The sequence below is a fragment of the Cyprinus carpio genome, chromosome B6 (genome assembly GCF_018340385.1).
Source record: "Cyprinus carpio isolate SPL01 chromosome B6, ASM1834038v1, whole genome shotgun sequence".
Taxonomy (NCBI): domain Eukaryota; kingdom Metazoa; phylum Chordata; class Actinopteri; order Cypriniformes; family Cyprinidae; genus Cyprinus; species Cyprinus carpio.
Window position 1 is genome coordinate 18,293,173 of NC_056602.1, and position 22,775 is coordinate 18,315,947.

The window sequence follows — 22,775 nt, forward strand, 5'->3', positions numbered from 1 at the left end:
ATCTGTATGGCTAGATCTGCACACGTCAGACGTGCATTATATAACTTGTGAGAATGTGTCTAGGCAGATCAGAAAAGTACGACGCAACATTTTCACGCTGCAGTGCGTTCTTCATAGCCTGACCGCTACATAAGGACACCCAAGTTCCCAACTTTGTCCCACGGTGTGATAAGCAGACAGCGGAGGCGTGGTCTCTGACGTCACTCGGGCTGAACCGTACTACAGCACTAGTCTGGCTGGATGTCTGACTCGGCCACGCAGGTTATTTGGGAATATATTTTAAACGCATGTTTTAACTAAACAGACCATATAATGCTCGCTCGTTCCGCTTGCTTTGGACCACGCGCATCTTGTATTTTGGGCGGTTTGGGGAAGTGCGACAGGAGGTAAGTTACAGTAAGCAATATCACGCGAGTCGAGTTTCTGCACGCTGTACACAAGTTGGCACTGTCCCAGTCACGCGCTGTAAGTCAGACATGTAGTCTACATGTCATTTTGCATTGAAATGCTCAGCGAATGATTAACACACAGGTGATGTGATGCTATGCATGCAGTACAATGCTTTTGCATATTAGCTACAATCCAATAATGCAGGTGTTATTATTTTGTTGAAATGCAAAAGTTGCTCTTTTAATGCAAGGATTGTAATTTAAAGTTGATTTGGGTTAGAATTTGTGAAACTAACTGTAAAATGAATGCTTTCAGGTTTTAAGGTCTTTATCAAGAAGATGAACAAGATTCTTTGCTCTGGCATTTGGTAAATAGACTGGCAATGTCTATGTTAATATCTTTCTGACCACACCTGCTAATGGACTGAGAGGTTACTTCAATAAATTTCTATATGTGGACTAGTGCCAACGTTGCAGAAAAGCCCATCGTCCCGATTCCAGGTCACCGTGACCCCAAATTTGTCCTACCACTGTCCTGCACCCTCGCCCGTCTGTTCGTCCCTTGCTTTATGGGGCTGTTTTTGCTTTCTCTGACCCTGTTTTGTATCTTGCCACATACTGCTAGAATTTGTTTCAAATAAATTTGTACTTTTTATGTATGGACCAAATCTAGAACTGCGCAATAACGGCCTCTGCCCAACATACGGTACTGTTGGAGTTTTAACCCTTGCAAGAAACCCAGCTGAATGTCAGTAAGCTCTCAGGATTTAACCCAAGGACTTTCCAAGTGAGTTAGCACTCAGGATTTAATCCAAGAACTTCTATCCAGGTCAGTTTTAAACAAGCATCAAAGATCACAGAGCTCATGTAAAGAACAAATCATGAGCTCTGACAGTTTCCAGTACCGTGCAATGTTTGAGTACAAACAGGAGAGGGGTGACGATATCTCCCTGCAGCCTGGAGATCTCCTCACAGTCAGTAAGATGGCACTGCTGACATCCGATTACCAGGAGGGTGATGAGAAGTGCCCAAAAGGCTGGCTGCCTGGCACCAATGAACGCACAAAGGAGAAGGGCAACTTCCCCGGCACCTTTGTGGAGTATGTTGGGGTCGTGAGGACGGGCCTTACTTCGGGGAAGCCCTGGCCGAGACCTGTACCACCAACACCTGTGGGGCACCAACCCCCAGGCGCAGCTGCTTCAGAGGGTGAGTGTTACCATTATGTTTATTTAACATGCTTTATGTAACATTAAATATACAGTGATATAAAATTATGAATATAAATTAATAAAACATATATGTATATGTACTTATATAATTGTAAATTGTACTTAAATACAAATATATATATATATATATATATATAAAATCATTTATCATCATGATATGCATGTACTGTATCTATCATCATAGAATGAAAAATATTACATATATATATATATATATAAAATCATTTATCATCATGATATGCATGTACTGTATCTATCATCATAGAATGAAAAATATTACCACATCTGTATGGCATCCATAATCTTATACCCTCAATCTTCAGAGCAGGATGGCTAATTATCTCTTCCCCTACAGTTGGATTAGGCAGCACAACCCTGTAATAAAACGCTTCACTTGAAATTTGAGGACATTGTGTGCAAATCACAGACTTCAGCTCCCAGTTGTAACATTACTTCCAGTGCTGAAAATAGGGATCTGTCAAGGATTTGTGAATGTCTTTGAGAAAGAGATAAGAAATAAGTACTTGCATAAATGGCAATTTTAAAGCTAAAATTATATTCAAAATGTTGTGTTAAGCTCTTTATGGGGCCTGCATTGCCCCTGTGTTTCTGACAGTGGTACAGTCTGCTTGTGGGGGTGTTCATATGCTAACTAGGTCAGACAGCCAACTCTGGCTGCTCCGAGAGTGCTCTTCTCTCTTACTGTCTAGGGCACATCTCTCTTTTATGGTGAAGGTTTAGGTTGTGTTTATACTATTTATGTGTTTTATACACTGTAGATCCTCTTTTAGTGGCTAACTGAGTTCTTTTGTTTCAGCCAAGGCACAGAGATGGTGATAAACAGCATAGCAAAGCCATTCCTTAGTGTCAGGAGAGTCAAAAACATGCAGTTCTTTTGAATAATTGATCACTGGTGCATTGGATGGCTGACAGTCAGCCAATCATTAGACTCACCCTGTGCCAAGAGATCCTTGTGGAACACTGACGAAACACTTACGCTGATTATAGAGAGTTTTATGAGGCTAGCAAATTGTCAAGTTTACAGAATTTATCAAATGGGTAAATTTTTTTATTATTATTTTTTTTAAGTCAGGCATTACAGAATGGAAGCTTTTAGAACAGTGAATATGGAACAAGTCTAAAACTGTACCAAAGACATTGAACTTCTTGATGCATAAACACTGATGTATTATTTGTATATAAGACAGATTTTCATATCTTCAGAGTTTGGAAGTGTGGATGACCTACTTACAGAGTCTCATTATACAAAAAATAAAAATAAAAAATTAGGACTCAGCACTGGATATGGGACCTCCCCGTGGCCTCTGTTTTGAATGTTAATATGAAATTATATTTAAATAATGAATATTATGAATGCATTTAGCATTTAAAATTATTTTATGTTTAAAACAGACAAAATCTAGCATGCATTTTAGTTAGTTTAAATAATTTATTGGTCAAACATCTTTTCACTATACAAATTTGCTGGTTAGTGTTCACCTAGATGAAACCTTTGGATGAAGTGGCATATACAAAGTCTGTATACTGTATGTGTGTGTGTTCTTGATCTGCTGTGTTCCCATTTTTGGATTGTGCTTAACCCAACTGAAAGCATTCTAGTTGTTTTAAGATTCATGAAGTAGCTCTGCAATGGCCTGTTGGACTGCGATTGTGTTAGTCAGATATGTCTTAGACAAATGAGACCTTAAACTCAGCCAAGAAGACCCACGTAAGATTGCATTCTTCCTCTGTTAGTATGGGAGCAGCAATATCCCTGAGTTGAGGGCTAAAACACATGCAGTATAAATACCTAGTTCAGTCATGACACTTTACGATGCAGGCAAATGGGTCTTTAAAGGGGTCATATGATGCAATTTTAATTTTTCCTTTCTCTTTGGAGTGTTACAAGCTCTTGGTGCATAAAGATCCGTGAAGTTGCAAATACTAAAGTCTTAAATCCAAAGAGATATTCTTTATAAAAGTTAAGACTTGTCCTCGCCCCCCTAAAACGGCTCGTTCTAACACGCCCCCACATCTCTACATCACTATGTGGGAAGATTTGCATAACGACCGCCAAAAATTACACACAAAGAAAGAAGGCGTACCTTTTATTCTCGCTGTTACTGCCGGCGCCATTTCATGGAGAAGCTGTTTTTCATTGTGAAAGTGAAACTACTTTGTTTGGCCTTCCAAAAGAGCACGATATCCGCTTTGTCATGCTGAGAGCTGATCTGTGCTGGTTGCTGAGGAAATACATCAACTTCACCCTCACCGTGAACGAAGTGGAGTCCAGCCCGTCAGTCGCTTGAAACATTTGGCCAATCACAACGCCCTGGATAGCTGGCCAATCAGAGCACACCTCGCTTTTCAGACTGATGAGCTTTGTAAAAAACAATGCGTTTCAGAAGGCGGGCATAGAGGAGAAACAATAATGTACATGTGGAAAATAATGTGTTTTTTGAACCTTAAACCACATAAACACATTTCATTACACCAAATACACAAAATAATGTTCTTTTTAGCAACATCATATGACCCCTTTAATGCAATTTACTAGGGCTGGACGATTATGGCCTAAAATCAAAACCTTGATTTACTGAACATTTTACCTCGATTACGATTAATGAACGATTATTTTGTTTCTGTTATGTTTTTTTGCCTTCATAGTTCACTGATGAGGTTTGTACTGTAAATATGATTGACTATTAAAGGTGGGATATTTTTGTCCTATTGAAAGAGCGATCTGACATCATAGCTCACTATCAGCAGTTATTTTATCTATGTTCGTAACATTTCTTACAGATTATTGCTCGGTGTAAGAGATAAATAAAGATCAGATAAAGATAAATTAGCACAGTACCAGTACGAGTGATTGCGTGTGTGAATTAGTCATACCGTCTCTATATAATTTGTGAAGCTGTGGGTTGTAAATAGCCTAGTTCCTTCAAAAGTAGAAAAATATGCTATAATAAGTTTTGAGATTCTAGGCTACTTTAGTGATAAATCACAGGACAGTGCTGATAACTAGTTTCAGCATTCCTCTGTGCGCGCAATCTTCACAGCTACTGTTTATATGAGTGTTCGTGCCAAAATGCAGCTGCACGAACATGGTAGCTCGATATAATAATACACCTCCGATCATCTAATCGCTTGAATGTCCAAACCATAAAACAAATAAAACAGACAAAGTTTACTGAAGACGCAAGGCTCACCGCTCGCGCGCCATCACTATGTGTTGAACCGGGGTTCACCTCCGTGTTTGCTACACACGATACCAACATTAAAATAACAAAAAATTAACATTATTAAAAACCCCAAATAAACAACATACAAAAATTACTTAAGTAATAAAGGGATGATTGTTTATTTGAAAACTTTTCAATTAATCGTCCAGCCCTACAATTTACTAGCTGTCACATCGTCACTTCCTGGCTCAAGCTGATTGGTCTCCGTTTAATTTTCAGCCAATGAGCTTTCTTGCTTAACAATAGTTTGATTCTGTGTTTGCTGTAATAGTCTTGCAAAACCCTCTGCCTCCCCCAGTTCCACCCTATAGTTCTGCTCTGGGTAATTTTATGTGTGCTATTTGTGCAGTAAGAGTACATGCTCACAGCTCACTGTAATGCTCTGTAAAGTCTCTGAATAAAAGTACTAATAAAGAAAAAAAGAAGATTTGACTTGACTAAGAAGTATTCCTAAACAGTAGGCTTTTATTTATTTATTTATTTATACATAACTGAATGGATTGTTGGAAAGTTGGCAAAAATTATTGTGCCCATCTGTCTCTAGGACTTTAGAGAGTAATTTTGATCAATGTATTATGGTGTTGCTGTTTTTTCTGACCTGGTATTGTCTCTGGACAGTTGCTGAAGTGGATAATTTCCAGGATTCAACATACTGTATGCTGCTTTGTGTATTAGCATAGTTTTATAAGGTCTGCAGCCATCTCCTTCATTTTTGGCTCTTCTCTCAATCACTTCTTTTCTGTTAGCCTCTGCAGAGGCATCATTAGCATTTTGTGTTTGAGCAAATTTGCTCCAGTGTTGCAAAAAGTGGCCCATTTTACTTAATAACAGCTTTATGTCATGTCTCCTGGACATAAAATTGGCTGTCAGATGTTGGACAGGCAGATTTTCTGTGCCGAGATGATGCATTCCACAGCTGGTTTCTCTCTTTGTCTTTTTCCCACTATGAATATACAGACATGTTCCAAGGCAACAACAAGGCAAAGATCAACTTATTAGCTGCCCACCAGCAATGTTAAAGTCTTCACATTCACCATTATCCTTGTTATTGACTTGAGATCCATCTCCTTTGATCATTGATGCCTGATTACTTTGACTCTCATTTCTCAAAGGCCTTGTGCAGTTGTATGGTTGATGAGGAAAAGCCACTTTTGGTGTCACGCTCTGATCAAGCACACAGTGATGTGTTAATAGATGAGTCGGAGAGCTACTTAGTGGAATGATGATTTTCGAAAGGACTCAGGAAGAAGCATGAGCAACTCTTTCTGGGATCAATTTTCCAGACGTGCTGGTCAGGCATCATGGCTGTATTTGCAGCTAGGCTTAATGAGGAACTGAGCAATGCCAGAGAGTGTGGTCCTCCATAGAGTATACTGGGGAGTGAGGACAAAAAAACAAATGTTCTTTCTACATTTGAAATAACCCCAGAAATGCAGTGTACGAGGGGAATTATGTCAGTTATGCTTGGGCCAATCTAGTTTTTTTTTTTCTCTCAGATTCTAGTGCTTTCACAGAAACGGGTGTTATTTCTCATGATTTGAGAAGTGTAGTAGTAGTAGTAGCATTTTATTATGCATAGTATTCAAAAAATAATTGCTTTTGGGGTTGGTAAGAATTTTTTAATGTTTTTAAAAGAAGTCTCTTATGCTCAACTGCAAGGTAATAACAGTAACAACAATACTATTGCTAACAATTGCCATTATTCCAGTCTTGCATAATCCTTCAGAAAGCATTCTAAAATACTGATTTGGTGCTCAAGTAATAATTCTTCTTCTTTTAAGTGTTGAAAACAGTGTTGCCTAACAATTACTGCCACATTTAATGCATCCTTTCGGGTAATAAAAATATTGATTTCTTAAAAAAAAAAAAAAAAAGTACTGACCTCAATGTTTTGAATGTGTTTATTTTTGCATTATACACTTGCAATATAGACTTTTATCTAAAGAGGCAAGTTACCAGAGAAACCCAACAGTTTTCTCCATGTAAAAATAAACTGAATACATTAATTACAAAAATGTACAAAACTGACTGAACTCATTCAGTTGGACAATAAACTCATAGCCCAAGGCCTTCAGATTCAAATATGAATTAAAAGAATTTTATTTAATCATGTTTATTAGGTAAATACACTTTCCACAAACCAATGCCTTTGAAAGCCTTAGTGAAGGTTAATGAAGGCTTTCTAAGCCACAACACACTGTTTTGTGTAATTTATTTATTTATTTATTTTTTTAACTTAATAGTCATGATAAAGTAAAGGCTTTTCCATTCATATTTGACTCTAAGGGCCTTGGACTAAGCTTACTATTTGAACCGAAGGATCCTTTATCCAAAGAGCACCAGGAAGAAATAATTTTACACCCAAGCGACAATCTTTGCATGTCTGTTTTGACAATATTATAATTAATTGTAAACCCTATTGTGTAATATATGAAACAGCTGTGCAATTGTTGGGTATACCATGGAAGATGGCAAGGTGAAATTGCTGGCACTGATTGTACTGCTAAAAAACCTTATGTTTAAGACACAGTGTTACAAGCCTCATTTATGGCTTTTGGCTCTTGCAATTTGCTTGATTTGCCCTTGTGTAGTGCTTCATGCTCCCATGTGACAGGGAGGTTCAGGCTCGGCCAATGCTTTGGCAGAACACTTTCTGGCTCCCATATTTCTTTCCTCCACTCAGTTCCACATTAGCTGCAAAGCAGTGGAGCGATTTCAAAACCGTAACCTTTTTAAACTCCGTTTAGGAGTTTGTAGTTTTATAGCATAATTTCTGAATCAACTGACCCTGCACAACCTAGGTAAACTTGGCCAAAGCACATTAAAACTGAGAGGCAGTTTTGAAAAGCAGGATTTTTTTTTTGTGATAAAGATAATAATCTTAGGCTTCTGTTTTGTGTTGGTGTGTGTGTGTTTTTTCACTGCAGAAGATTTTATATTCCTACATAGGGAAAAGTTGTTAACTCTAAAACAATGACAGCAATGGTAGTGTTAGGAAATAGGATATTAACAGGGGTTTTATGCTTATTCCCCCATGTAAAGTAGAATTTTATTGTCTTAGGCAGGGAGAAGCCAGTGTTTCGAATGTCATTTTCTAGAGATTAGATGAACTGTGAATTGATGGCTTGTAGCCGTGAGGACAGCAGGTAATAAAAAGAAGGCTATTCATGAACAATGGTAGCCACTGAAATGAAAGATAATTTGTTGGGTGAAAAAGGCAAGGTATTTCCATTTTGACTTTTTTTGTCAGTTAACATGGAACATTGTTTTAACTCGCAATGTTGTTATTATTAGGGTAAGAATGAAGGTGTGGTCACATTTACCTTTGTTTATGGTGAATCTTTGTGGGCGAAATCCAGAGATTACAAAAGGTCCAATGTGGAGCCGAAAGATTTCTCCCAGCAAATTCCGTAAGGTGTGCTTACCAGCACAAAGCTGCACGGTTTAAAAGTGACTTTTGTGTTGCTCTTAGACATTAAAAATCATGTGCATTTTCACAAGGCTGGAAGATGCTAGTCATATCGGTAGTCTAATAAAAGCAGTTTTATTTTACTTGAACAGGTCACCACATGGAGGCCTCCATGTTGAGATCACATGACCTGTCAGTACTGCTAGCTTCATCTAGCTAACTGTTTTTTTTTCTCTTTGTAAAGTAAATTAATCAAATTTCAAAGGAACATGCATAAGTCCCACTAGCTTTCATTTTTTGCATTGCCAAAACTCGAAACAGGCATGTAATCATTTTACATTTACATGACATGTTTCATTTTACACATCATTTGCAATGCAGGTAGGCATCCCTGTTCTTGCAGCTGTTCAGCATTAGAGCGCTTTCTCCCATGTGCATTTCTGAACAGACGTTCGAAGGATTTCACTTTAAGCATGACAACGAGGTTTGGTGCAGACCCTCTCAGTCATATCTCTCTGAAAATCCATCACAACCATCCCACTCAGTGCCATGCCAAGAGGATGAAAGCCAAGTCTTTGTTTGCCATTTTATCCTGTTGTTGTGTATTCTCTGTCTCGCTTGTTTTCCATGAAGCCCAGGGATGATGATAAACACTGCTTTCACTTGGGAGAACGATGAACCATAAATCTGTTTCTATCCTTATTTCTATGCTGAGGCTCCGGATTGGACTGTGGTTTTCTGAAATCTACAGAAAAGCACAAACCAGCTACAACTGCTTCTCAATATTACAATTTCTCCTGCTATTTATGAGCACCCATAAAGACTCATGCCTTTTATGTCCTTACTTTATGTCCCTTTCATCTGTGCATTTTAAATGGGACAGAAAGGCTCTCGATAAATTTGTCGCGGTGTAATTTAACCAACATAATACGCAAGGATATAAAATGCACAGTGGTAAAATGAATGGTGTGCTACCCTTTATAAACAAATGTGGTTCTTTGTTTCGACACAAGCATTATTTTTAGTTTTATTTAAATGTATTTATTTATTTTGCTAGTAACATGCTCTACAGTATTGTCCAAAAGTTTGCGGTTGATAAGATTTTTCTCAGATGCAGTCTCACATGCTCACTAAGGCTGCATTTATTTGATCAAACATTCAATAAAAACAGTAAAATTGTGAAAATGATCACAATTAAAAATAAATCTTTTCTATTTTTAATGCATTTTACATTTAATGTATTCCTGTGATGGTCAAGCTGAATTCCCTTCAGAAATCATTCTAATATACTGAATTGGTTCTCAAGAAACATTTCTTATCAATGTTGAAAACAGCTGTGCTGCTTAATATATATTTTTTTCAATATTCCTTTATGTGTTCAAACAGCATTTATTTGAAATGTAAATCGTTTGTAATATTATTAATATCTTTGCTGCCATGTTTGTTCAGTTTAATGCATTTATTTATTTTGTTTGGAAAAAAAATCTCAATGACCCCAAACTTTTAACTATAGTCTGTATTTTGCAGTTTTCCATTATAGTATAGGCTAGTTGATATTTTTTATTTGTTAGTCATTAAAGCTCATTCAAACTGCATATGTATTGATATGTAGAAAGGGAAAAGGGACGTGACATATAGCCAAGTATGGTGACCGATACTCAGAATTCGTGCTCTGCATTTAACCCATCCAAAGTGAACACACACACCCGGAGCAGTGGGCAGCCATTTATGCTGTGGCGCCCGGGGAGCAGTTGGGGATTTGGTCCCTTGCTCAAGGGCACCTCAGTCGTGGTATTGCTGGCCCGAGACTCGAACCCACAACCCTAGGGTTAGGAATCAAACTCTCTAACCACTAGGCCACGACTTCCCCATTGTACATTGCCAATTTGCACCAGGTCCGGAGTTGAATTTGTGCCTCAGGTGATTGGCTCAAAAGGGAGGAAAACACTTAAATATAGAGCTTTACAAACACACCAGGCTTTTATTAGCATCAGCACATAACTTCAAACCACTTGAGTAGAGTGGTGGAGTGGAACGTGCATTTCTATTAGCATTAGATGTGCTGCAGATTGGCTTGCATTGAAATTCTCAACGCATGCCTGGATGGCAGAATTTGCTGAAAGTAATGCAGGATGCAGGACCAATTCACTGGACACTTCAGTCTCTGTTAAGAACTGTTCCTTTTATCGGATCCACCTTAGAGTGTTGCAATGAGCCAGGGGCTGATAGTTAATCTTGGCAATTCTCGAAAATGCCACAGACGTTTCTGGAAGGAATGAAAGGTGTTTTTAGAGAGAGATCAGAAGCCTGAGCTGCAGTCAGAATTTAAGGTTTATCTTGGTTGAAATTCTGAAGTGTTCTCGGCCTCTACAGCTTTTACTGCTTCAACATTCCTTGCGTTGAATGCTCTTATTATGTTGCCATTTAAGACTCAGAGTCGTGGTATAGAGGGTGAAGTGCTGTTTCATGTTTGTGTATGTGTGAGATTCCCAGTATGCCAACTGTCAGATGGGGTTTGGAGAATAGAGCCCCTGTTTGGCTGTACAGCAAGAAGTTAGTGTTATATAACTGTGGATGATGCGATATGCTTTCGCATGTGTTTGGAGACTGTCATACATAAATTTGAAGGCATGTTATTTTTTTTTCATTCATACCATAAATCAAATCAAGACAGTTTTCAATATACAGCCCAATTCACCATCTCTATAAATTTAGACGTTGGTGCATATAACAGTGTTAGCTGTAGTGAAATAGATTTGATTCAGAGAAATGGATTTCACACATTTTGACAATATTGTGGAGAAGTGATCTTCATCCAGCCAGGAAGAACAAATAACATTGCTGCAGGTCAAGAGGTGAGTTCTGCCTTTTACCATTTTCATAAAACTCAAAAGTGTTCCAGGTTCATGGTGAAATTCACAACAAAATAGCTTCTCATTCTTGTGGTTGTGTCTGTTGTGTAGAAGTTTGTGTGATTGAAGTATAGAGCATGATATAATAAAATATTTCAAAATTATGGTGTGTCTGATTTTCACAGTATGAAAGACAACTACACAGAAAACTATATTTTGCACTAGGTTAAACAAGTGTATGGTGGTACAACAATGCTATCAGATGGTGATACCATGGTATTTTGTTATATACTATGATACTAAATGATTACCATCCTCATGTAGACATGTAAACTTTAGTTCAAATTTTGTGGTTGGGTACATTTTTTTAAAACTCTTTAAGGCTGCATTTATTTGATAAAATACAGTTAAAACAGTAATATCATAAAATATTATTACAGTTTAAAAGAACAATTTTCTGTTTTAATACAATTTAAAATGTGGTTTATTTCTGTGTTATCAAAACTAAATTTTCACGAAATTTCACAATTGTCACATGATCCTTCATCCATTTGGTGCTTAAGAAACATTACTTATCAGTGTTGAAAACAGTTGTGTTGTTTAATATTTTTAATACTGGATACCTTGATGTATATATTTTTTAGGACTGTCTGATGAATAGAACGAAATAGTGCTTATTTGAAATGGAAATGTTTAGTAACAATGTGACAAAATCTTTACGGTCAACTTTGATCAATTTATTGCATCCTTGCTGAATAAAAATATAATTTTATGTACTTTAAACGGCAGTTGGAATGTTTCATGTCAATGTACAGAGCATGCATTGTTCAGACACTCTAATAGTAATTCTCAATTCAATGCATTTCTCCCAGTATGAAATGGGTCATATGAAGATATCAAATGAAGCGAGAATGAGAATATGCAAGGAAAATATTAACCAGAACAAGACGAAGATAAGGGCAGAACGTATTCAATTGACTTGAAAATTGTTTTCTATGCAATTTATTTGTGCATATTTGTGTGTTATCAAACATGCATACAGCCCCAGAACCAAAAGATCCATGGCCTACCTACCTCTACTTTCTGTTGATTGATTGGTTAAGTCATGTCATGCCACAATAGATGAATATATGTCTATCTTTTTTATTTTATTTTGTGGTTTGATGTGGACCATTTCTTTAGTGACAGCAGGAGCTGTCAGTTCTATTCCAATTTTCTTCTGAGAACTAAAAAAGAACATCACAGGAATTGAGGGTAGCTTGGCAGCCTGTCCTTGCAGACACATCAAAAGTATTTTAAACAAGCTCATAGTTTGCCAGGCTGCCCTCAAGTTAAATAGTTAGTCTCCATCCTTAACCTTCTGTCCTCTTTCATCTTCCCTGGAAATTTGCAGCGTCTCTGAAGGAGACAGCACTCCAAGGAAATTAATGATGCATCAGTAAATATGACCCACAGAGTCATGTTGACACAGGTGGTGATCTTTTACCTTGGCCCCGTCTTCAATTTGCTCTTTTACTAGTAGCAAGTTTGTTTAAAGTCTTCCCATCTGTCCTGAGCTACACAACCTTCAAAATGTTTAGACTGGATCCTGGAAAAAAAGCCTGGCTTATTTGAAGGCAAGAGCTTTCTTCTCCAACCTTACAAAAACATAGAAAGTATTTGATTTGCTCAAACAACACCCAGGCTAATTCAGGGCAACCCGCATTAGATTTTACACAAAATTGTTTGCTAAGGCAGCTTAGGTTAAGCAAACCCCATTTCTCAGTGACAACAGAGAATTTAATAGCTGAAGAATCATTCTCTGTTGGTGGTATCTTCTCAACGTCAAATACTGGAGAGCACATCCCTGATCTCAGACTGACACTGTCACTGAAAGTTAGTTGGAGTCTATGCTACAACAATGATTGCCTGAAGGCAACCTAGTTCTTACTTGTCATGGTTGTCTCATATGCTCTGCAGATTAGATTGAGGAGGCAGAACCCTGTTTGATATATTTTTAGACATATATATGCAGCCTTGCTTGAGAATCTACACATGCCAGAAGCTTTTTGCTTGAGAAAAATCAAAGAATCAGTACAAACACAGACTTCAATCGAATTTATACATGTCCCATCATGGCAGAGGGGTGTTTAAAGGTCAGGTATTTTGTGACGGTGCCCTCGGTCTCCCTTCACATGGCATAAGAACTGTCTCTTGTCTGTACAACTCTTTGTCTATAGATAGTTATTTTCCTCCAGGCTAATTTGTTCTATTCTCAGGAGTATTGTCTTGTCAGATGAATGTCAAAACGTTTTTGTGTGGGTTATTGCATTTAATGGATGTCAGCGGATAGACTGCACTTTGTCTGATGCAGTTAGTAATGTAGAAATTACACAATTCACCTTTAATGATAATGTGTCCAAGTCAATTGATTTGTTATTTTAATTATATGTCCTTTCATCTTGTTTTTCAGTTCATTTGTTGATGTGTCTGTTCTTCATCACTTTATGGCAGTAAGCTTGAGAACTTTATAAAAACCCTTATGCTTCTCAGTTCATGATGCTAACTGCATTAGACTCACAGATATTCAATATCTCGCCTTATTGCTGGCCTTATTGTTAACTATTCATCCTTGCATATACAATACTGTTCGAATCTCTGAGGTAAGATTTGTATTTGTCCTTTTTTAAGAAGAAATTAATACGTTTATTCAGGAAGGTCATATTAAATTGATCAAAAGTGACAGTAAAGACATTGACGATGTTACAAAAGATTTTGAATTCATATAAATGTTTTTGTCCTGAAAAAAAAAAGCATCACAGTTTCTACAAAAATATTAAGCAGCACAACTGTTTTCAGCACTGATGATAATAAGAACTGTTACTTTAGAACCAAATCAACATATTAGAATGATTTCTGAAGGATCATGTGACACTGAAGACTGGAGTAATGGTTGCTAAAAATTCAGGTAGAACATCAAAGGAAAAGAATAGAAAAGGGTATTTTATATTGTAATTTCATACTATTATTGTTGTACTGCAATAAATGCATAAGAGAGTTCTTTTATATATATATTTGTGTATTTTATATGCTATACTATGTTCTCATGGCTTTATATCCAATCCTGTGGCTGCAGTGTGACTCTATTTTCCCCTCCCTGGTGCTTGAATGTTCCACTCCTCTACTAGTTCTCAGCTCTTGGAGAGAGTCAAATCTGGATTTGATGACTGCATCATCTCTTAGTGGCTTTTTGTGGTTCTCATCCAAATTAAGCTGTTGACAGAGGGACACTACTGTTAAATCACCAATTTATTTGCTCACTGGAAACTACTAATAGTCCTCTGAAGTCTGCCCGCTGTTGCACTGCCAAGGCGACATTAGTCTGAGCTCAAATTTTCTCTCTGGACCCTGTAGGTCCATTTAAACATCAAGCTCAGGAAGGAACAAAAGTTCACAGCAGTCATCTTCCTGATTATTGTTCCTTGTTGACAAGGACCAGGATTGAAAGACCTGTTATTTGCTCTTTTCTTTGTTAGCTTTATGACAAAAACATTTTCTGGGTGTCTTTGACCACAGTTGCCTTAGGTTTTTGGGCCAAGATAAAAGGATAAAAATCAAAAGTACACTGTCAAATATTGATGAAAAGAAAGAGAGAATATATGGTATTTGTGAGTCATTCACATTTAGTGCCCATGTCCATTTATTCCCTCTAGTATCTACCTCTACTAATACACAGTTTTTTCAAAAGTTTGGTGTTGGTAAGATTTTGAGTTTTATGTTTTTGAAAGAAGCCTTGGTAACACTTTAGTACTATATTCTCACTATTAACTAGTTGCTTATTAGCATGCCTATTATTAAAATATTGGCTGTTTATAATTAGTACTTATAAAGCATATATTCTGAATCCCTATTCCAATACCTAAACTTAACAGCTAACTATTAATTAAAATAAGTAGCAAATTACAAGTTTGTTGTGGCAAAAGTCGTAGTTAATGGTTTGTTAATATCATGAGAGTTAGACCTTAAAAAAAGTGTGACTGAAGTCTTATACTGTATGTTCACCAAGGCTACATTTATTTGATCAAAAAGAGTTATTCCTGCAGCGGCAAAAATTTATTTTCAGCATTTCAAAAGAACTATAAAGGTGACATATTATGAAAATCTGACTTTTTCCATTTTTAAGTGCTACAATCGGGACCCTACAAACCCGGAAAACATTAAAAATAACAACCCAGTAATTTATTTTGGTAAGCCTTTCTCTGCAAGCTTGTGAAAAACTGTGTACCAGTTCTAATGCCATGGTTAAAGTTGGAGCAAAGCAAGAAAACAAGAGAGCAGAGGATTTATTGATTGATTTACTGTACATTACGCTACTGCCACACAAATCTAATATAAACATGTAATTCCTTTCCCAGCTGTTTACCTTCACAGACATAATCGACTGTTTTTGTTACTCATGTGTGTTTTTAACATAAATTTGTGTGTATTTGACAGCTTAAGTGCAATAAGACATGAAAGAGAACTTTTAGTACTCACATGCACACAGCCGCTTTCTGTGCATGTGCTTCGATGTGTGTGCTCAGAAACCATATATCAGAAGTTGAAACTAATATGGCTTTAAAACGCATGATTTCAGCACAATAGATAAATGATTCCACTTCCACTCAAAATATGCATTTTCAAAGTAATATAATAAGTTATCTATGGGGTATTTTGAGCTGAAAAATCACAGACACATTCTGGGAACACCTGAGACTTATATTACAAATTGTAAAAAGGGGCATAAACAGTCTCCTTGAAACTGACCAGTGTAAGTCTTTACTGTCACTTTTGATCAATTTAATGCATCCTTAAACCAAAGCAAACTTTGAACTGTGGTGTATGCACCCTGTATGGGTAGATACTGTACAAAAATTTATCTTAATTTTCCCTTTCTTTCCGACAATGAGCCCAAGAAATTAATATTGGCTACCCAAAGAATGAGACAACTTGCCTTGCTCAGAGAATTTTGCACTGATGGTTGTTGATGATTGTAAATGGTGGCTGCCATGGTAATGCAGGAATGTTCTCAGCGCTCTGAGACACACTTGCGGCTTGTGTGAATGGACGGTTTGGGCCAGTATGGACCACATCATTGTAGGTTATACAGAGTTCTGGCCCCACCTTGGCCTTCCTTTGGCCTCTTATTGGCCTATAAGGGAATGTGCATCGGTCATACCCCTCGTTGAGGGGAAACTCCCTGCTCAAAACAGCGTGACCTTCGCAAGACACGCCAACCCGAAGCATGGCCTGGCAAACTGGCTTGTTTGGATCAAACAATACTTTCTGTTGCCATAGAATTACAAGGACTGCATTTATTTAGACATCAAGCTGCAACAATGTGCGTATGCCAATTGAGAGATGCTGCAGAAGTATCAAGAATTGTCTAAAAATGAGAGTTTAATAGAAATAACATTCCTTGCTTCTCCATTAGTGCATGTTGGGTAGACTAGTCTTTGTTTCTTATTGTGATTTGTAGATGGGGGTATATAGGCCCACAACCACTATTTATCTTTATTTTCCCATCCCCGTCTGAGAGGACATACTGATCTATCTCTAAGTATGCCATAAAAGAGAAGGACTGCAGTAGCAAAAATTGTAGCCATATGGGAGCGACTCCATACTCGCTTTTTGTTTTACCTGCTTTCTCCTTTTCAAGTAGAGCTCTTGGATCAGGAGCCACTGATTACTGTCACAACATATTACCCAACCCATGTGTCTCCTTCCACAGGCCTCTTTCTATTTCTCTCTCACCTTCACTTTCTCTTTGATTTAACGGCCCTGGGACATTTTCCTCCTGCAATAATTTATTGTTTCTGCTCTTCTTTTTACCACAGTGACCATTTCGCTTTTGCTTTCAATTTTTGGTTCTGCATAACATGATCATTAATGCTTTTAAGGCTACGTTCATTGTGTTTACTCGTCAGTTTGATGTAGACATTGAGATATTTTTATTTGAAGGCTTGTCGAGAACACACATTTGCTGTAAAGAGCCTTCAGGACATTGACTGAATGACGCTTTTGCTTTTTTTGAATTGTAAACAGTCTTCTTTCAGAATAATTCTGTCCAAGACATGTTTCACAGCACACATGCAAGCAGTGCTTTTAATAAGTGCCTTTCATAATTTTCAAAAAATATATAAAATGTTTATTGAGAGGTGGCCTTTAAGAATTATTACAAACTTGATTGTTGTGTAAAATGAAATTTGCCTAATTTGCCTACTGATAACAGTATAAAAAGATGTATCAAAGTGACGAATATGCACATGGAAAAAGTCTAATTTACAACATTAATGTTTGAAAATAACGTTATTTTGTTATGTTTTGTTGTTTGAAAACCCCTGCATGGTTATAATGCTTCATTAAAGCTGATGTTGCAAAAGATTGATATATAATTAAAGTGTGAAAAGAAGTGTTAATTTAGCACATGTTCGGCGGAAAAGGCCTCGGTACCAAACTCACAGCTACACAGTACCTTACTGCTTACACAAGCAGTGTGAATGTTGTAACCTGTTAATATCCATGCTGAAATAAAGACACACTATTTTTTTTGTGTGCAGTGTTGAAAGACCATAATTCAGCATTCATAGTGTGACAGTGTGTTTTTAAGCAGTGGGCTGTTTTGGGGGCAAATTACAGTTACTTTTATTGGACAGGCACGTCCAGGTATAAAATATATGAAGTGTTTTGTTTCTTTGAGGTTACTTTCTTCATATTTACCCTCTTTCCCCACTCCCTTCTGTCTCTGCTGAAGCATTTGAAGTACAAGAAATCATCAATTTAGCTTAGGCACATCCCAAAATAGATCTGCAGCACCACGGATAAAGATCAAACGGCATGCAGTTTCAGAGCCTTTCCTCGTTCCTCTGTGGGATGGTGTGAAGGTCTCTCTTTCTTTCTCTCTTTGGTAGAAATGGGGCATGATGAGGCGGGGTTGAGTGGTAGAGATGTGGGATGGGGGAAGTGTGGGAGAGACAGCAAGTTAAGCCGCTGGCATGGGGAATTTTTAGGATTTTAGTTAAAATTGGAAGACAGCAGTTTTCTCCTTTATTAATGAAATAGAAGCAGATTTTGCTGCCATATGTAAAAAATAAAAAGTAGCTAAATCTAAATTTAAGCTTATAGGGATACTCCACCCCAAAATGAAAATTTTGTCATTTATCACTTACCCCCATGCCGTTTCAAGCCCGTAAAAGCTTCGTTCATCTTCGGAACACAATTTAAGATATTTTGGATGAAAACCGGGAGGCCTGTGACTGTCCTATAGACTGCCAAGTAGACAACCACAAGGATGCGCTGTTTTCTTTCAAATCAAAGCTAAATGCACATAGAAACAGCGCTTCCTTGTGGCGCAGATGATACAGAAGAGCATACACAGCATACGGTGATATGGAGAGACACAGAGGAGACTGTTGACAAAGGAATTGTTGAATAAAGTCGTTATTTTTGTTATCTTCACTTACAAAAAGTGTTCACGTCTCTTCATATAACCCAGATTGCACGTCTGATGGCAGATGGAGTATTCTGACGACGACTTTCATACATTTTATGGACCTTGACAGTGTAATTTACTTGGCAGAAAAGCCCTGTCTAGACTTGGCATGCCCTGGTATGAGTTGCGTCGAGCAATACTTTAGTCTGTTTGTTTGATGAAAAATGTTGTTGCAATAAATGCGTAATGAAATCTGTACAACTGCACCAGTGGAGGACTATTATTCTGCTTGTGATACTTTGGAAGAACTGATGACGGCACGGTTTGATCTTCGGCTGATCAATCAGCACAAAGGGGTGTTTCATTTCCGCCCACGTGTAGAAATCGAATATTGCTGTTTATTAATTTTTCTACCCATGAACAAAAAACTAAAATTTAAGCTGAATTCTCATTTTTCATTTAAAATTTTTTTTTTTTAAAAATTACGTTTTTTTTTTTTTTTCTACTTTCAATATTAAATAATAAAAAAAAAAAAAGAAAGAATGATACACTGATTTGCCAGCACTGAAAAAATAAAGTTTTCACTCTTGCAATCATAGGCATTTTGTTCCTATTTCCTAATTTTGGATTTATACCCAGTGGTCCTGCAACATAATTGGTGCTGCAAAGAAATTAATTCCATAGTAGTAAAATATATTTAAGTGCACTATCCAGTCCATGCAATGACCTGTGGGAAATTGTGTTACACTCCTGCATGCAGGAGATAGCTGCCATAAGTGAGTTGTTCCTTAGGTGCTTCCTACTTAGTTGAGTGAGCCCATGTTCGCAGCAAGACTCACACTGCGGTTTGTTATTTTAATTGCCAATTATAGTCTCCTGCTGGAGAAAAGAACAGTGATAAAGAAACTCTGTAGCATTCCCCCATTGTCTGGTGGTTACCCTCTTTTTCACCCCCACATTTCCAGCCCTCCCAGCACTCTTAAGAGAAAAGAATCCAACACTTAACTAAACTGTTACATTTCCTGTCACTGTCATCCATTCATCCATCTATACTCGCTCTGAATGAGGACATGTGTGCCACGGAAAGAAAAAAGGCCCTCACATCTTCATAGATGACAGGTGATTGTTGTTCTCAAAGTGTCTGGAAACTCGCCTATTAAACGAAGGCAAGCCTCGGGCCTGTTAGGTAAGTTTTCTGCAGAATACGTTACGTTTCTGTCATGCCTTTGCTCTCTTTCACTTCCGTCACACTCCCAGCAGGATGTCATGCCTTTTTGTGCTTTGAAGCTCCCGGATCTTCCAAGATGCCTACTCGATTTTGTCATTGTTAACCGATAGGAAAGAGTTCTATTAATGGAAATAAAGAAACCTGGTTTCTGCATGTGGAACAGGTTGGATTCTTTTGAAGATACTGAGGTGGAACTGTTGCACACATATTAGTTTGTAGTGTTCTCTTTCAATCTGATCAAATTTATTGACTTTTTATTCCCTTTATCATGAAGTCTTTAATGTGTATATTCTTGAATTCAGCCATACATTAGCCACAGATTTACTTTCAAATGAATCTCTTCACTGTGGCTTACACCTCACCTTCTAAAGTTGCACTCATGTATCAAGCAAGAATACACAATCCCTCATATACTCAATATACCTTTGGCAAACACACTTCATAATCTCCACCTTCATTTAATCTCACAGGGGCCATTCAATCAATCCTCTTATTTCTGCAAACATTATTGATACTCCTCTTTCACCTTTCTGGATTCAGTGTAACACATTCATATAATATCACATCCAAGGACACTATTGATTACAAGTGCAGTTCATTTCATTGAATTTCATTGAACAACTACATCTGTCTACTTTAGCTGCATGGAATATGTGCCCTTGGAATTCTGAAGAAAGCCCTGTGGATTCTGAATGGCCTTCATTCGTTACTATTTGGCTTGGAGCACACAGAATTCTCAGAATTCTGAATTATTCTTTTATTATATTAGATTACATTCATTTAAAATGAGTATTCGAATCAAAATGTTCATCATTTGTGTTATTGTTGAGCAGAAATTGTATTTTTCTTTCTGTCGCTGACATTCTTTTTAAGATTGGATGTGGTTAGAATGAAGTAAGTGATTGATTGATAATGCTATAATGAGAGTAGCCTATAGACTTGACCCTTAAGATTTCCTTCAAAGACATACTGACCACAAACTTTTAAACAGAAGTGTATTTTGACGATTCCTGATAACAATATATAATGAAATAAAGCCTTTTAATAAAACTTATATATTTTCAGCTCCTTTTAAAACCCTTTTTGGACTAAGTCCTAAGCCTTTGTTGAAACAGGTGCTTATGTCATCTACAAGAAGGCGTTTTATTGATGTGTTGGTAAGTCTTGAGAGGCTTTGTATACTTACGGCCCACCAACAGAGCTGCAAGCCCCATTTCTGCTGACATCAGTGTTTAGATGTGTAGCGTGAGCCCTTTAAAACCTCTGTGTAGCTCACCTGCCAAACATCTCTCCATCCTCACTGCTTTTCCCCTCTGGCCTCAAACAACCTCCTCATCTCTCCTCCCTTTTCTTCCATAAGCTCCACAGTTCAACAGCCTACAGCTTGCCCCCAGGTACTGTAACTCTACCACATACATGCATACATACATTAATGTGTAGCGAATGCATGGAGGGTCTCTATTAACCTTTACAAACATCTGGACTGTGCCATAAACTAGTGGCCCTTGAACACGACATGTCCTGTCAGTTTTAATATGTCTAATTCATTTTATTTCCGTGTGTTCTCCATTGCATTATAGTAAAACAATGGCATTTGTAAGGCTCAGTTATGTTGTTTTTGCTCATTAATACCTTAAACACATGCCAATCAGAAATAGGGGTTAAGAGATTTGCAGATGTGCGTTTGCATATATTGTTTTCCTCTTACTTGTCTTTCAAAGGTCTCAAATACACTTCCCATTCGGGCCCAATATTAATCAAGCTTTATCTCTTTAGTGATATTCATCTCATTAATGGTAATCCTCTTAAATACATCCAAACTGCTCCTCAACCCGTTTGATGCTCCCTCCCTCCAGACAGGCACGAGGAGGTGGTAATGTCCATCTTCCTGCACAGGCCATTAATTATTTAAGCTGAACTGAACGTAAGACAATGGAAGTTATTACAGCCTCTGACTTGCGCTGTCTCGTGGGATGCCTGTTGCAGAGCTGAATGGCTCTCAGACATTGAGGACAACATTACTTACGGAATACAGAGAATAGAGTAGAACAATGGCTGGTTCAATTGTAAGATCCAGTCATAAATTCAGTTGCCTTTGATAAGCTGTCCGCATCAGGTTTTTAACAAGCTACTTTTTGCTTAATTGTAAAGAAGACCGAATAGGAAAGTGTTTAATGTATAACACACATTTACCTTGGAAACGCATGTAGCATTCTTTCTTCTTTTTCATTTCTGATGTTATAGGTTGAGCTGTAGTGCTGCCATTGTTTGTTTTGTTGGTAGGAAGAGAGGCAGATGTAGAATCGACTGAGCTGAATGTCAATTAAATCAGTTTGTATTACTGTACTCTCACAGGACACTGTGTTGCACGGATATTTACTTTGTGTCACTGAATCCTGCCTGTCATAGTAATTGGATCAATTATTAGCATTGATCGCTCCAGAAGACTGTGCAAATCGATATATTTCATTAAGAGGGTATTTTTGAATATTGCTGATTCTGCATGCGCTCAATCAAACACACACAACTTACCCACAGAGACACGAAAAGCGTTTTAGCAAGGTAGCTCAGCTAACTTACTGATATCAGACAATTAGTTATGAATCTAATCTTCAATTAAGTTTTCTTTGGCATCCAGTATCCAAATGCATGAATCTTAAACTTTCAACTTGGGATTGGATTGTAAAAATAGATTAAAGTAATTTAAAAATAATAAGTGTGTTAACACATGTTGGGGTCCAAAAGTTTTAACAGTAGTTTTGGGATTATGCACTATTTCTTGGTCATTTGTCATATACGCAAATTTGATATTGAACTTGTAAGGGTTTGTATATTTTATGACACCATATTGGACAACAGTCTTTATATCTGTATTGGGAATTTAAGACTGATCATCAGCATGCCTCTTTGATTTGTTGCATTGTTTATCAATTATATAAATGCATCATTCTGATCCTGGATTGGGATTGGTTG

General features: G+C 37.4%; 1 protein-coding gene across 1 annotated transcript in view; it reads left to right on the top strand.

Annotated features, from left to right (window-relative positions):
* The first annotated feature begins 212 nt into the window (after positions 1–212).
* Positions 213–22,775, top strand: part of pik3r3b (phosphoinositide-3-kinase, regulatory subunit 3b (gamma)) — a 143,330-nt gene continuing 120,767 nt past the window's right edge. Inside the window, exons 1-2 of the mRNA XM_042726017.1 lie at positions 213–386; positions 706–1,595. Coding sequence (XP_042581951.1) covers positions 1,271–1,595 — 325 coding nt within the window. The 5' untranslated portion in view covers positions 213–386; positions 706–1,270. The remainder of the gene's footprint in view (positions 387–705; positions 1,596–22,775) is intronic.